The sequence below is a fragment of the Malus domestica genome, chromosome 04 (assembly GCF_042453785.1).
Source record: "Malus domestica chromosome 04, GDT2T_hap1".
NCBI lineage: Eukaryota > Viridiplantae > Streptophyta > Magnoliopsida > Rosales > Rosaceae > Malus > Malus domestica.
Window position 1 is genome coordinate 25,970,785 of NC_091664.1, and position 14,963 is coordinate 25,985,747.

The window sequence follows — 14,963 nt, forward strand, 5'->3', positions numbered from 1 at the left end:
TCATATACACATGTGTATCGCAGAAAAACCATGCACCATTATCAATTAAAATTTCAAACAAATTTTTGTTGTGTGATACTTAAATGCGATTACACAATACAACTCGTTCGCATGTTATAATTTACGTAAATGTTTAATGATATGGACCAAAAGGCAAGAGTTTAGAAGCCAAAAATTGGAGTCATGACTTTATTCTTTCTTGCATCAAAGATCTTGTGTTTTATTCCATAGATATCAAATCGACACTCTTTCCGGTGTTCAAGGCTTGTTTGGCACACAAGTAATATAGATTCATTTGCAATAGCAATTGCCTTTGTGTTCTTTTTTTTTGTTTTTTTTTTTGTGTTGTTTCTAGTAACTTGGAAGCATTATATTGTGAATTAGATCTACACTACACCAACACTAGTACAAGGATGACTTGTCCGGTCACCTTGCTCCTTTTTTTATCTCCTTCTAATACCAATAAAGCCATTAAATCACGTTCTACTAGTCAAAACGTCTAATCAGAATAAGCCTAGATTAATATCATTTCGTACCTGGAGAAGAATTCATCGTGAAAGAGCTAATATTTCGATCTTCTCTTCTCTTAATTTCTCATAGTTCCGCTCTCAATAAAACAAGCTCCTCCTATCATGGAATCAGTTACAACAATTTCTTAAGAGGTTTTAACCATCTCTTAATCCAAAACGTTTTTTTTTATTAATTTATCATTAAATATATTAATTCCATTAATAATATCTATCTAATTACTTGTATATCAAAAAAAATATATATATATATATACACCAAACACAATTTGGTCTCACTCGCATTAAGAATAAGCTCTTACATTCTTCCATATGAGAGTCTCCTAAGTTATTATTGTGCGATTCATTAGAGTTAGGAATCGAACCCATAACGTGTCATATAAAATACAACAACAACAACAACAACAACAACAACAACAAAGCCTTTTCCCACTAAGTGGGGTCGGCTATATGAATCCTAGAACGCCATTGCGCTCGGTTTTGTGTCATGTCCTCCGTTAGATCCAAGTACTCTAAGTCTTTTCTTAGAGTCTCTTCCAAAGTTTTCCTAGGTCTTCCTCTACCCCTTCGGCCCTGAACCTCTGTCCCGTAGTCACATCTTCGAACCGGAGCGTCAGTCGGCCTTCTTTGCACATGTCCAAATCACCGGAGCCGATTTTCTCTCATCTTTCCTACAATTTTGGCTACTCCTACTTTACCTCGGATATCCTCATTCCCAATCTTATCCTTTCTCGTGTGCCCACACATCCCACGAAGCATCCTCATCTCCGCTACACCCATTTTGTGTACGTGTTGATGCTTCACCGCCCAACATTCTGTGCCAAAAACATCGCTGGCCTTATTGCCGTCCTATAAAATTTTCTCTTGAGCTTCAGTGGCCTACGACGGTCACACAACACGCCGGATGCACTCTTACACTTCATCCATCCAGCTCGTATTCTATGGTTGAGATCTCCATCTAATTCTCCGTTCTCTTGCAAGATAGATCCTAGGTAGCGAAAACGGTCGCTTTTTGTGATCTTCGCTAGATTGCTCCGGTCATTAGTGTGGATAAGTATATAAATGGATAGAGATAGGAAAGCAAACACAAGATGTACGTGGTTCACCCAGATTGGCTACGTCCACGGAATAGAAGAGTTCTCATTAATTGTGAAGGGTTTACACAAGTACATAGGTTCAAGCTCTCCTTTAGTGAGTACAAGTGAATGATTTAGTACAAATGACATTAGGAAATATTGTGGGAGAATGATCTCGTAATCACGAAACTTCTAAGTATCGGAGTGTGGTGTCATCTTGACTTGCCTTATCTGTCTCATAGGTAGATGTGGCATCTTCTCTGGAAGTACTCTTCCTCCATCCAGGGGTGGTATCTTTAACTGGTGGAGATGCACAAGGTAATGTATCAATTTCACTTGAAGCTTACTTGTAGTTTCAGGCTTGGTCAAGCGCGATACAAACCATGTAGTAAGAGTCCCCCAAGTCGCCGAGCTAGGGGGTCTGCTGAAAGAGGTGACAGACAAGGTAAGCAATCAGAGCTCCGACTGATTGTTCACCTTCTCCCCATCTTGCAGCAGCATGAAGGATAAAGAGAAGAAAAATGAGAAGAGATGATATGAGATACTTTTGCTTTTGAAGAAGTAACTTTCCACAGGCTTATTCTTGAACTGAGCTGGAGGGTTTTCTGGTTTCCTCCAGAGTATAAGGCCGACTGAAGAATTTGAGGGTCAAAACAAGTCCATCAAATCTAGAGTACGTTCCACCCTGCTGATATGGGATACTTTTTCTTTTGACAGAGTAATGGATGTATCGGCACGTGTGCTGTTACGCTTGTCTCCACATGCTTCCTTGTATCCTTCGCACTTGCCCTATCTGTTCCTCAAGCAGATGCGGAATCTTCCCTGGAAACATAACATGTTGAAGATGAGTACTCGAGAGCAATGCCAGGTAAGTAATCAGGTAAGGGGTTCCAGGCAGTCAGTTCCTGGCTGGAAGCTTGATTCCAAGTGCTGACTGATTGCTCTCTTTCTCCTTGTCTTGCAGGTAAAAACAAGGCCAAAGGAAAAGACAGGGAAAAAGCATGATATGGGATACTCTTGCTTTTAACCCTGATGATATGAGATATTCTTGCTCTAGTATAGCTTGTTTGCAGAGGTATTATCGGGGGGAAAGAAAGCTGAATATTTCGAAAGGCTTCGTTGGGAGTGCCCTCTCAGATATGATGAAGGGTTGAGCATTTTTGCAGGTCTGCCTGTCCGTTGGGGATGGAGGTCGACATATATAGGAGTCTCCCTAACAACAAGTAGTAATGCTATTCCTTTACCCTGCTTGGTCATAGCACGGTAGTGGGAGCTGCCAGTTTCACATGTCTTAACTCTGTCAGAGCACTTTGAAAAAGTGGTCTGTGGTATCTGGCTCTCGAGATTCGGAAAACGATGCCTCTTCGATTTTTGAGAAAGCAATCATGCTGGGGGTCTGGCTCTCGAGATTCGGAGAGCAGTGTCTCTTCGATTTTTGAGGAAGTAATCATGTTGGGAGTCTGGCTCTTGAGATTCGGAGGGCGGTGCCTCTTCGATTTTGGAGCAAGCAATCCTGTTGGGAGTGTTGTCTCGAATGTGAGTAAAGGTTGGGCATGTTTGCTAGTCTACCTTGCCACGAAGCACAAAGGTTGACACACAGGGACTTTCCAATTATCCAGCAATGGTACTGTTCCTTTACCCTCTCTTCGCTTTTGAGAAAGTAGTCATGTTGGGAGTCTGGCTCTCGAGATTCGGAGGACGGTGCCTCTTCGATTTTGGAGCAAGCAATCTTATTGGGAGTGTTTTCTCGAATGTGAGTAAAGGTTGGGCATGTTTGCTAGTCTACCTTGCCACGAAGCACAGAGGTTGACACACAGGGACTTTCCAATTATCCAGCAGTGGTACTGTTCCTTTACCCTTATGGGTAATAATATGGTAGCTAGACCTTCAAAATTTATGTGTCTAAACTTTGTTAGTGCTGTTTCTTTGCTATTCTTTTACCTTTCTTGGTCAGAGCGATGTAGTGGGAGCTGCAAGCTTCACGTGCTCAACTTTGGCAGAGAACTTTGGCAAAGTTATATGTGGTACCCATGAGCTATTGTTGCGTGTGACAGGTGCTGACAAGGCTAGAAAAGTAGGTGCCTCTTCGATTTCTGAGATCGGCCTCGTGGTCTCTGAGCAGCCCAGCTTTTGAGAAAGCGAGCGCCTCTTCGATTGATTCGGAGAACGATGCCTCATCGATTTTTGAGAAAGCAATCATGCTGGGGGTCTGGCTCTCGAAGATTCGGGAAGCAGTGTCTCTTCGATTTTTGAGAAAGTAATCATGTTGGGAGTCTGGCTCTCGAGATTCGGAGGGCGGTGCCTCTTCGATTTTGGAGCAAGCAATCTTGTTGGGAGTTTTCTCGAATGTGAGTAAAGGTTGGGCATGTTTGCTAGTCTACCTTGCCACGAAGCACAGAGGTTGACACACAGGGACTTTCCAATTATCCAGCAATGGTACTGTTCCTTTACCCTCTCTTCGATTTTTAAGAAAGTAGTCATGTTGGGAGTCTGGCTCTCGAGATTTGGAGGACGGTGCCTCTTCAATTTTGGAGCAAGCAATCTTATTGGGAGTGTTTTCTCGAATGTGAGTAAAGGTTGGGCATGTTTGCTAGTCTACCTTGCCACGAAGCACAGAGGTTGACACACAGGGACTTTCCAATTATCCAGCAGTGGTACTGTTCCTTTACCCTTGTGGGTAATAATATGGTAGCTAGACCTTCAAAAATTATGGGTCTAAACTTTGTTAGTGTTGTTTCTTTGCTATTCTTTTACCCTTCTTGGTCAGAGCGATGTAGTAGGAGCTGCAAGCTTCACGTGCTCAACTTTGGCAGAGAACTTTGGCAAAGTTATCTGTGGTACCCGTGAGCTATTGTTGCGTGTGGGAAGTGGGTGATTGAACAGTAAGATTCATGTGTTTTCTACTTCCCCAAAAGTCTTCGACAGAATGCCCATAATTTCCGCAAAGCTGAGTGTGCGTGTGACAGGTGCTGACAAGGCTGGAAAAGTAGGTGCCTCTTCGATTTCTGAGATCGGCCCTCGTGGTCTCTGGGGAGCCCAGCTTTTGAGAAAGCGAGCGCCTCTTCGATTTCTAAGATCGGCCTTCGTGGTCTTTGAGCAGCCCAACTTTTGAGAAAGCAAACGCCTCTTCGATTTCTGAGATCAACCCTCGTGATCTCTAAGCAGCCCAACTTTTGAGAAAGCAAACGCCTCTTCGATTTCTGAGCAGGCGCCTCTTCGATTTCTGAAGCTCCGTCGAGTGCAGATTTTTATAGGGGCTGGCATTAAGTTCCAAAGCACACTTGAATCTCCACCAATAGAAGCTTCATTCTTGCACTTCTAAGATCTTGATTTGCCCGACCTCTTCTCTCTTCAACACCTTTGAAAATGTCTGGCCCCTCCGACCGTCGTTTTGACTTGAACCTTGTTGAAGAGGCAGCCCCGCCTTCTCCAGACAACATATGGCGCCCATCCTTCGTCTCCCTTACTGGTCCTCTTACCGTTGGGGATTCCGTGATGAAGAATGATATGACCGCTGCGGTGGTGGCCAGGAACCTTCTCACTCCCAAAGATAACAGACTACTTTCCAAACGGTCTGATGAGTTAGCTGTTAAGGATTCGCTGGCTCTCAGTGTTCAGTGTGCAGGTTCTGTGTCTAATATGGCCCAACGCCTATTTGCTCGAACCCGCCAAGTTGAATCATTGGCGGCTGAAGTGATGAGTCTCAAACAGGAGATTAGGGGGCTCAAGCATGAGAATAAACAGTTGCACCGGCTCGCACATGACTATGCTACAAACATGAAGAGGAAGCTTGACCAGATGAAGGAAACTGATGGTCAGGTTTTACTTGATCATCAGAGATTTGTGGGTTTGTTCCAAAGGCATTTATTGCCTTCGTCTTCTGGGGCTGTACCGCATAATGAAGCTCCGAATGATCAACCTCTGATGCCTCCTCCTTCTAGGGTTCTGTCCAGTACTGAGGCTCCAAATGATCCCCCTCCGGTGCCTTCTCTTTCTGGGGCTCTACCGACTGCTGAGACTTCTCCTAAGCAACCTTTGTGAAGGCTCCCTCTTGTGTGTTTATTTTGACTCATGCATATGTACATATTTGTAGCTTATCGGGGATATCAATAAATAAGCTTTCCTTCATTTCAACGTATTGTGTTAAATACACCAAAGCCTTCTTCGCTAAGTTCTTTGAATTTTCTTTTGTTGAAGCTTGTATGTTGAAGCTTTCTGAGTGGAGCATGTAGGTTGGGGTAGTGTTCCCTTAATTTCCCGAGTGAGGAAAACTTCTCGGTTGGAGACTTGGAAAATCCAAGTCACTGAGTGGGATCGGCTATATGAATCTTAGAACGCCATTGTGCTCGATCCTGTGTCATGTCCTTCGTTAGATCCAAGTACTCTAAGTCTTTTCTTAGAGTCTCTTCCAAAGTTTTCCTAGGTCTTCCTCTACCCCTTCGGCCCTGAACCTCTGTCCCACAGTCGCATCTTCTAATCGGAGCGTCAGTAGGCCTTCTTTGCACATGTCCAAACCACCGTAACCGATTTTCTCTCATCTTTCCTTCAATTTCGGCTACTCCTACTTTACCCCGGATATCCTCATTCCTAATCTTATCCTTTCTCGTGTGCCCACACATCCAACGAAGCATCCTCATCTCCGCTACACCCATTTTGTGTACGTGTTGATGTTTCACCGCCCAACATTCTGTGCCATACAGCATCGCCGGCCTTATTGCCGTCCTATAAAATTTTCCCTTGAGCTTCAGTGGCATACGGCGGTCACACAACACGCCGGATGCACTCTTCCACTTCATCCATCCAGCTTGTATTCTATGGTTGAGATCTCCATCTAATTCTCCGTTCTTTTGCAAGATAGATCCTAGGTAACGAAAATGGTCGCTCTTTGGTATTTCTTGATCTCCGATCCTCACCCCTAACTCGTTTTGGCCTCCATTTGCACTGAACTTGCACTCCATATATTCTGTCTTTGATCGGCTTAGGCGAAGACCTTTAGATTCCAACACTTCTCTCCAAAGGTTAAGCTTTGCATTTACCCCTTCCTGAGTTTCATCTATCAACACTATATCGTCTGCGAAAAGCATACACCAAGGAATATCATCTTGAATATGTCCTGTTAACTCATCCATTACCAACGCAAAAAGGTAAGGACTTAAGGATGAGCCTTGATGTAATCCTACAGTTATGGGAAAGCTTTCGGTTTGTCCTTCATGAGTTCTTACGGCAGTCTTTGCTCCTTCATACATATCCTTTATAGCTTGGATATATGCTACTCGTACTCCTTTCTTCTCTAAAATCCTCCAAAGAATGTCTCTTGGGACCCTATCATACGCTTTTTCCAAATCTATAAAGACCATGTGTAAATCCTTTTTCCCATCTCTATATCTTTCCATCAATCTTCGTAAGAGATAGATTGCCTCCATGGTTGAGCGCCCTGGCATGAACCCGAATTGGTTGTCCGAAACCCGTGTCTCTTGCCTCAATCTATGCTCAATGACTCTCTCCCAGAGCTTCATTGTATGACTCATTAGCTTAATACCCCTATAGTTCATGCAATTTTGTACGTCGCCCTTATTCTTGTAGATAGGCACCAAAGTGCTCGTTCGCCACTCATTTGGCATCTTCTTCGTTTTCAAAATCCTATTGAAAAGGTCAGTGAGCCATGTTATACCTGTCTCTCCCAAAAGTTTCCACACTTCAATTGGTATATTGTCTGGGCCTATTGCTTTTTTATGCTTCATCTTCTTCAAAGCTACAACCACTTCTTCCTTCCGGATTCGACGATAAAAAGAGTAGTTTCTACACTCTTCTGAGTTACTCAACTCCCCTAAAGAAGCACTCATTTCATGTCCTTCATTGAAAAGATTATGAAAATAACCTCTCCATCTGTCTTTAACCGCGTTCTCTGTAGCAAGAACATTTCCATCTTCATCCTTGATGCACCTCACTTGGTTTAGGTCCCTTGTCTTCTTTTCCCTTGCTCTAGATAGTTTATAGATATCCAACTCTCCTTCTTTGGTATCTAGTCGTTTATACATATCGTCGTAAGCCGCTAACTTAGCTTCTCTGACAGCTTTCTTCGCCTCTTGCTTCGCTTTTCTATACCTTTCACCATTTTCATCGGTCCTCTCCTTGTATAAGGCTTTACAGCATTCCTTCTTAGCCTTCACCTTTGTTTGTACCTCCTCATTCCACCACCAAGATTCCTTTTGATGTGGGGCAAAGCCCTTGGACTCTCCTAATACCTCTTTTGCTACTTTTCGGATACAACTAGCCATGGAATCCCACATTTGGCTAGCTTCCCCCTCTCTATCCCACACACATTGGGTGATTACCTTCTCTTTGAAAATGACTTGTTTTTCTTCTTTTAGATTCCACCATCTAGTCCTTGGGCACTTCCAAGTCTTGTTCTTTTGTCTTACTCTTTTGATATGTACATCCATCACCAACAAGCGATGTTGATTAGCCACGCTCTCTCCTGGTATAACTTTGCAATCCTTACAAGTTATACGATCCCCTTTCCTCATTAGAAGAAAATCTATTTGTGTTTTTGACGACCCACTCTTGTAGGTGATCACATGTTCTTCTCTCTTCTTAAAGAAAGTGTTGGCTAAGAAGAGATCATATGCCATTGCAAAATCCAAGATAGCTTCCCCATCCTCGTTTCTCTCCCCAAAACCATGGCCACCATGAAAACCTCCATAGTTGCCTGTCTCCCTGCCCACGTGTCCATTTAAATCTCCTCCTATAAATAACTTCTCCGTCTGAGCAATTCCTTGCACCAAGTCTCCAAGATCTTCCCAAAATTTCTCCTTCGAACTCGTATCCAACCCTACTTGAGGTGCGTACGCACTAATCACATTGATAAGTTCTTGTCCTATTACAATCTTGATTGCCATGATTCTATCTCCTACCCTCTTGACATCTACAACATCTTGTACCAAGGTCTTGTCCACGATGATGCCAACACCGTTTCTCGTTCTATTTGTGCCCGAATACCAAAGTTTAAACCCTGAGTTTTCTAGATCCTTTGCCTTACTACCAACCCACTTAGTTTCTTGTAGGCACATAATATTTATCCTTCTCCTCACCATAACTTCCACTACTTCCATAGATTTTCCCGTTAAGGTTCCTATATTCCACGTTCCTAAACGCATTTTGCTCTCTTGAACTCTACCCTTCTGTCCTAGCTTCTTCACCCTCCCCCGTCTAATAGGATCAAAGTACTTCTTTTGTGTGTCCCGGGTAAAGTTGATAGGAGCATATGCTCCCAAACAACTTTGAGTGGAGTCGTTCGAAAAGAAGTTTCTATGGCCCCCTTGCTCATTTAACACTGCATCCGGATGCCGATGGAGATACAGCGACCCTTGCTCACTTATCACTGTGCTCGGGCCACACAGCGCGCCACTTACGGGTGACGCCCTAGCTTTAGCGCGATTTTGTTCTGGATTCATTTTCATAAGGATTCGACGTGATCATGGAGTGCCGGCTGTCGACTACCTGACGCCCTCCCCCTCCTCCTTTATGATTTTTTACCTTTAATATGACAAATGCCGGCTGTCGACTACCTGACGCCCTTGCCATCATGTGGTGTGGCTGATCAAATTATTAGTTTGTTTTGCTTAAAATTCATTAAGATATGACAAATTGCACAGAAAATAGCAACATATTAGAATAAATAAACAACAGTAATAGCTAGGAGCAAATAATGGTGTATTCAACAGTAATAGCTAGGAGCAAATAATGATTTGTAAAGATTCTATGTAAAATTTTAATTCAATTCCCTCAAAATCTCATGAGGAGATGTGAGATTTGTGAATGCTTAAAATACACCACAAAATCTTTCCAATTCCCTCTAATTCCTCCACTTTTCCAAATTCTTGAAATTCAAATTATAATTGAATTCTTTACAATTCTAATTGAATACACCCGGATTTCTAAGGATTTTAATAAACTATCTTAAAATCTTAATTGAATACACATTAAATTTCAAAGAATCATTTAAAATCCTAATAAAATTCATTAAAAGATTTAAGATTCCTTAAAATCCTTATCGAATAGATTCTCTTAATTTTTAATTTATTTTAATATTACCACCATCACATCGTATCTCAGTTGGCACAATTACTAGTTTGCTACGTGTCCCAAACCGTCCGATTGGAGTCTGGAATTTCTCTGCGCCTGCGAAGAAGCTGACTTCGCCAGCAAACCAGCGTCAAATCTCTGCAAGCACACAGATTCCAAATCCAAAACCATAATTCTCGATCCAAATCCCCAAACCCTGAAATCCCAATTCTCCCCAAACTCAAAATCCTAACACAATCCAAATCCACCTCAAATTCTAACCCATCTCGTCGTTTCCACCCAAATCTGCAGATTTCATCTTAATTCATAAATCCTGCAACTTTATCCCCAAAATGCGATTATTCGGATCGGGATTCGGAGCAATTTCTAGGGTTTTTCCGCGGAGAAGCTGAATCCGATCCGAAAAGGAGAATCGAATTCTGAATTGAATGGATAGAATCGGTTTTCTGGCGGTGTTCTTCATCATCTTCGTCGTCGTCGAGGTTTCCGATGCTACTTATCTTCTCTCCAAGCACAGAGTTTTGATTGGTGAGCCTCAAAACGACACTACGGCAGTACCAGTAACTCTCTTTCCCTCTCTAGAATATGAATTTCTTACTTTTTAAAGGTAAAAAATCGCAACTTTATTTGTTTTTGAAAATTATAGGAGAACGTCAAGGTTAAGGAGGATTCTCCGGTCCCGAGTCCGCTGCTGCCTTCTACGGTGTCAAGATCTGGTGGAAATGGGTCGGATACTAAGCCGGTTGATGATCCGAGTAAGGACAAAGTGGAGACTCCGCAACCCACGAAGACTACGAAACAGATAGTGGATCAGGTCCCCAAGGGGGGCTTGAATAATCAAACTAAAAAGGGTGAAGGGAATGATCCGGAAACAGAAAAGAAGGATCCGGAGCCTGACAAGACATTGAAGAAGGATCCCGAAACAGAAAAGAAGAAGCCGGACACTGACAAGGTGGATCCTCAGCTGGTTCATGACAAGTCAAAGGATGATAATGTGACTCGTTCCGTGGATGAAGGTGGTAAGAAAAAGAGTAAGGAGAAGGAGAAGGAGAAGAAGAAGAATGATGATGTGACCCAATTGCCAAAAGAGGATAAGGAAAGCTGTGATGGGGTAATCAAAACATGTGAGGTCAAGGGTGTGGCGATTGCTTGCATTAAGAGCTTCGATAGTGGTAATGCACATAACTGTTGATGCTATTTCACTGACATTCTACACTAATTGGTTTGCAAGAAAATGTGTTTTGTTGTGAGATGGAATTCAAAGATGAAAACTTAGAAATTATTATTGATTGGTTGGTTATGTCTTTGCATAAAAATCAATGCTTCTTATTTATGTAAGCTCCAGATGGTCGAAAGTCATTTCTTGCGAGTACTATTTGTTATCCCTTTTCTTTTTTTGGTGGAAAGGCATTGCCATTCAGTACAGGCTATATATTTGTAATTACATATAATTTGGCTTGTTCTATGACACAAGGCATGATAGGAAGGTTCGTAATGAAGTTTATAAACGTGATGCTGTATCTGAACCATCAATCAGTAAACATGAATATATTTTCAGTTTTGATGGAAAGATGAATGCCCTTGGGTTCTAAATCGCTATGTCTATAAGATTACTTTGAGATTATCTGGGGATTTATCTTGGATATTGAAAAGCTTAAAGGCGCCACTGTGTTAGTTACATATCAGACTTGTTTTTTATGTAGTTGTTGTATATACTGTGATAGTGTGATCTTGCAGACTGTTTCTGTGACATAAATAGTTGATACTTTTTCCAGAGTTCTACCTTTCATTGTTGTTTATTCAGTTTGTTCAGTTGACCTAGATTTGGGTGTTTTATTGAAATATGTTTGGACTTAAAAAAACAAAATCTGGCTTGCAGAGTTTGATGAATATAAGGAGCAGAATTAGACCTGCTTTCAGTTTAGTGTCAGACGTATCAAAAGCTATGTACATCTTTCGAAACTGTTCTCTGAGGGAGAGGTATTCTCTTAAGTTTGCATGGGTAGTTGGAGATGTTAAATTGCATTTGTGTCGAGTGAAATTGCATCGACTTACCAGTTAGCTGTGGATTTAGAGTAGTGTAGATCAATCAATACCACCTGACCTCATAATTATTAGTGAGAGGAAAATACACTAATTTTCTGTTCTTTTCTCATGTTACAGGGTCCAAAGAAGTGGCCATTCTGGTCCAAAACGTAGGAGACAGCACTTTGAAGGCAAAGCTTTCTGCAGATGATGCCAACAAGGATCTAGAGATCCTCAAACACAAAAATAAAAAGGTAAAGATCATAGCATTCTACCAGTGTTCATAGGATAATAATCGAAGCTTTTCAATGTTGGATGACAACAAGGTTCTAAAAGACGCTAGGCGTTAGTTGGGCGGCGAGTTGGGGCCTAGCGCCTAGGTGGACTAGGCGGATTTAAGTAAATCTATTATATTTTATATAAATAAGTCTTTCTTTACACTTCAAATATATATAATTTCATCATAAACTACAAAATAAAATGACATATATATATTATGAAGTATTGGAACATAATGAAAACATGGGGAACAAGCATATAATGTGTGTTCATTTAAGTATTAAACAAGTCTCTTACAAGTTATTAAAAAAATAAAATGCAAAATGAAAGTTATTTATTTTCTGTCTAAGTGAGTCGCAACCTAGGCAAGTGCCTAGGTGAGTCTGGATGGGCTAGGCAGGCGCCTCAACAGGTCTAGGTGCCCTTTCTTAATTTTCAAACGCCTAGGCATTAATCAGGGTGGTGGCCAGCCGACTCTGCCTAGGCGGGTATTTTTAGAATAGTGGATGACAAATGCTGTTGTATCCAACAGTCAAAAGTCTTTGACAAAAAAAGAGTCAAAAGTCTAGGCACATAAGAGAATTCCTCGTCATAACTCTGCTACTTTGTTATTGCTTTTATGTGGTGATGTATCTTTTCTTCTCATTTCTAGACAACAACAATAAAGCCTTTTCCTACTAAGTGGGGTCAGCTGTATGAATCCTAGAATGCTATTACGCTCGGTTCTGTGTCATATCTTCGGTTAGATCCAAGTACTCTAAGTCTTTTCTTAGAGTCTCTTCCAAAGCCTTTTCTTCTCTTTCTAAACAACAACAACAACAACAAAGCCTTTTCCCACTAAGTGGGGTCAGCTATAAAAAAGCCTTTTCCAACAAAGCCTTTTCTTCTCTTTCCAAAAAAAGAAAAAAAAATTGAAAGTCGCCATGTGATGACATAGTTTTCACCTTCTGATTAGACCACAGTCTTGCACTTTTCTTTGTTGTGTGGGTTTCCAAACACAAGAATGGCAGTCTTTTGTAAATTCCTGTGGGAACAGTATAATATTTTTGGATTGGCCTGAATGTGTAAAAAAAAAAAGGGAAAGAAACGTGACCAATAAGACTACATTTGGTAGCGTGTTTTTCTTCTCAGCTAAAAAAAACGAAGAGGAGAGGAGAGTGGAAGGGAGATAGGTTAATTAACAGACTGATTTTTAAAAGAAAAATAAAAAGCATAAAAAGTAAAAACTATTTTAGATAGTTTTTTGTTGTAGTTCTCTTCTCCCTCACCAGCTGGTAAAAAACAATTCGATTCTTCCTCTCTTATCCTCTCTCATTGAGCTTTCTCCCCTTAAAATGTTGGGAACATATTAGAATTGTGGCTGAGATAAGCGGAAGGGAGATGGGAAAGTTTATGAGAAGGGACATACATTCTACACTACCGGTGTTCTCCTTAGAACCGAAATGTTGATAACCCTGTTTCTGTTTAGATGACCAGCTGAATTGATAATACCATGCAAAAGACTTGCCATTGGATACATGACCTTACTTAAAGTTTGTTGACCTGCCTTGTATAGGTTCATTATTTGGTGTCCTAAATGAACCATGGAATTATACTTGTGTCTGTCACTGTTACGTGGGGCTTAAGTTGGCATTCTTTTTATAATCAAAATTGATCTGTTTACTATTTCTTTTACAGGTCAATATATCAGTTGATATGGGCAAAAGCACCACAATAACACTAAATTCTGGAAATGGAGAATGTGAGCTTCTTATGGATCCTCTCCCTCTGGCATCTGAAGGAAACTTATTCATGCATTTCCCTTCGCTTGAGACTGTAGCAACCCCGATCAATGCTGCCTACTTCTTGATTATTACGGTGCTAATTTTTGGAGGAACGTGGGCTTATTGCTTGGTCAGGAAGAGGAAACAACGTACTGGAGGTGGAGTTCCATATCAGGAACTTGAAATGGGATTGCCAGAATCTGTTTCAGCAACTGCTGTGGAAACGGCTGAAGGTTGGGACGAAGGTTGGGATGATGATTGGGATGGCGATAATGCGGTGAAAACACCTGGGACGCATCTGGGAAGCATCTCTGCGAATGGCCTTACATCGAGGACCGCGAACAAGGATGGGTGGGATAATGATTGGGATGATTAGTTAGTTTAGAGCAGCTCAAAAGAAAGAAGAAAATGGGAGAAGAAGAAGAAGAAGAAAAGAAGGACGAGGTACGAAAGAACAAAGTAGGAAAGTCGAGATACAAAATGTAAAACCTTTGTTGACAAACTGCATTGTTGAAAGTAGCGGTTTTCGTGTAACAGTGAGATCCCAGGAATTAGGTCTGTATAAGTGATTGATTTTTACTGTAATTGCAAGAGGTAATATATTTTTGGCCAATGTAGTACACACTTTTGCTCCACTTGGTTCGGTTACTTCAAATTAATTTCAACAAGGTTAAACTTGAAGTCTTTACGTGACTCGTTCTATAGGTTATACAACCCTAGTAATTCAAGAAGTTTCTACAGCATCCTGGTTCGTTTAACACTGCATACAGGTGCCGATGAAGATATAGTGATTCTTGCTCGCTTATCATTGTGTTCGGGACACACAACACGTCACTTTCGGGTGACGACGTAGCTTTAGCACAATTTCGTTTACAACTTTAGCAATTCGAAAAAATAAGTTAGGGTAAAAAAGACATGTATGGATTAGTCTATTTACTTTTCTCATGGGAAATGGCGTTAGAGCTAAAAATACCGGATCATATTATCACACAATGAAAACTAGAAACTAGACACGATGGTCTCATTTGTTGTCTATGATTGAGCTGGACTGAATAGCTCACTAGATTACGTTGAAGGAATAAATGCAAGACGACTTTCAAATTTTTGTCGAAGTTGAAAGTAGAACATGCATTACATTTTCATGGAATCTTATCGTTTCCAATATGTCTATTTTTATGAGAGTTTGGAAGATATATATTTTCTTTATG

The 14,963-nt window shown here is 41.2% G+C and overlaps 2 protein-coding genes across 2 annotated transcripts; both read left to right on the forward strand.

The window, feature by feature from the left end:
* The first annotated feature begins 1,960 nt into the window (after window positions 1-1,960).
* On the forward strand, window positions 1,961-8,376 carry LOC139195342 (uncharacterized). Its single transcript, XM_070820718.1, has 2 exons — window positions 1,961-2,471; window positions 2,568-8,376. Exon 2 carries the CDS (start codon window positions 4,970-4,972, stop codon window positions 5,642-5,644), a length of 675 nt encoding a protein of 224 aa, XP_070676819.1. The 5' UTR covers window positions 1,961-2,471; window positions 2,568-4,969; the 3' UTR covers window positions 5,645-8,376.
* A 1,178-nt stretch (window positions 8,377-9,554) lies between these two features.
* LOC103433757 (uncharacterized) lies at window positions 9,555-14,372 on the forward strand. The gene is made up of 4 exons (XM_070820719.1): window positions 9,555-10,248; window positions 10,335-10,860; window positions 11,852-11,967; window positions 13,670-14,372. Exons 1-4 carry the CDS (start codon window positions 10,117-10,119, stop codon window positions 14,129-14,131), a joined length of 1,236 nt encoding a protein of 411 aa, XP_070676820.1. The 5' UTR covers window positions 9,555-10,116; the 3' UTR covers window positions 14,132-14,372.
* The last annotated feature ends 591 nt before the right edge of the window (window positions 14,373-14,963 follow it).